The 1,220-nt window shown below is 69.8% G+C and overlaps 1 protein-coding gene across 1 annotated transcript in view; it reads right to left on the bottom strand.

Annotated features, from left to right (window-relative positions):
- ACA1_248690 (Fbox domain containing protein) overlaps positions 1 to 1,220 on the bottom strand; it is a gene marked incomplete at both ends in the record, with an annotated part of 4,054 nt that overhangs the window by 1,551 nt on the left and 1,283 nt on the right. The window contains one exon of the mRNA XM_004339819.1: positions 13 to 1,187. Within this exon, the coding sequence (XP_004339867.1) occupies positions 13 to 1,187 (1,175 nt within the window). The remainder of the gene's footprint in view (positions 1 to 12; positions 1,188 to 1,220) is intronic.

The following is a 1,220-nucleotide window of genomic DNA, read 5'->3' on the forward strand; positions in this document are numbered from 1 at the left end:
CTGACCTCGAACCGCGGCACCAGCGGCCTGGGCGAGGGCGAGGGCGAGGGGCTGCTCGTCGGCGACGGCAGATTGGATGGCAGCCCGCTGGTCGGATTGCACGTCACCACCAGGGAGCCCAGGCTTGTGAGCAGTTCGCCGCCACTGCTGCCGGGCTCGAAGTAGACAAAAGCGAAGTTGCTCGCTTGAGTGAATGTATTGGGCGGCTGCCTCCACCCCTGGATCGCGAACCCGACGTAGTCGCCGCCTGAGCACGTGCGCCACGCCCACACGTCCGACGCCCAGCCGGTCATGAGGCACACGTCGGTACCGAAGAGGCGGTAGCGCGGCTGGTCCTGGCCCGACGGCCTCACGCCGTCCCACTCGTAGAAGCCGTTGAGCGCCTGGCCAAGCTCGGAGATGGGCTGCCCCGAAGCGATCGTCGGTGCGAAGCCGGACATGAGGAAAGTTAGGCACGCCGGCGCGTACGGTGCGGCCGACGGCGATGGCGACGCCGTGACCGTGGGCGGTGAGGCCGAGGGCGACGGATACCGAGGGTCGCTGTCGTCGGCGCAGACAACGGTCGGCGGGGCGACGGGCCAGGCCCCGGTACCTCCCGTAGTCTTGAGGTCGTCGGGCAGCGACCAGTCCAGCGGAGTCGCCCAGTTATAGGAGTAGTAGATCACCTCGCCCAGGTCGCCCATGCGCACGGCCTCGCGGTCGCTGCACGGCTGCCAGGCCCACGGCAAGGTGGTTGTGGCGCTGAGGCAGATGTCGTACCCGCCGGCGAAGCGGTACAAGATCTGGGTGCGCAGGGTGGCGAAGCCGTCCCACTCGTAGAAGCCGTCGAGCACGCCGTCGGGGTACCACTCTGTACTGAGACCCGTGATATACAGCCGCCGGCAGGTCTTGTCGCCGGCCGGGTTGTAGCAGTAACTCCGCAGCGGGCTGGCCGGCTGGCTAGTCAGGCCTTCGGCGCACGCCACGCACGATCCGTCGTGGCTCCAGGTGCCGGCCGGGCACGGTTGGCACCCGTCGCCGTCGCTGCCGTTGCCGCTGCCGACCACGTAGCCCGGCCGACACCGGCATTGAGCCGCTGACGTGGCGCCCGAGCGGTCGGTGTCCATGTAATCGGGGCACGCCGCGCACTGGTCCGTCGCCGGCGACCACATGCCGCGCGGGCACGTGTGCCGCACGGCCAGCGCCGCCTCGCCCGGGAACAGCGACCTGCCGTCCCACTC

Source organism: Acanthamoeba castellanii (assembly GCF_000313135.1).
Source record: "Acanthamoeba castellanii str. Neff unplaced genomic scaffold scf7180000084766, whole genome shotgun sequence".
Taxonomy (NCBI): domain Eukaryota; phylum Discosea; order Longamoebia; family Acanthamoebidae; genus Acanthamoeba; species Acanthamoeba castellanii.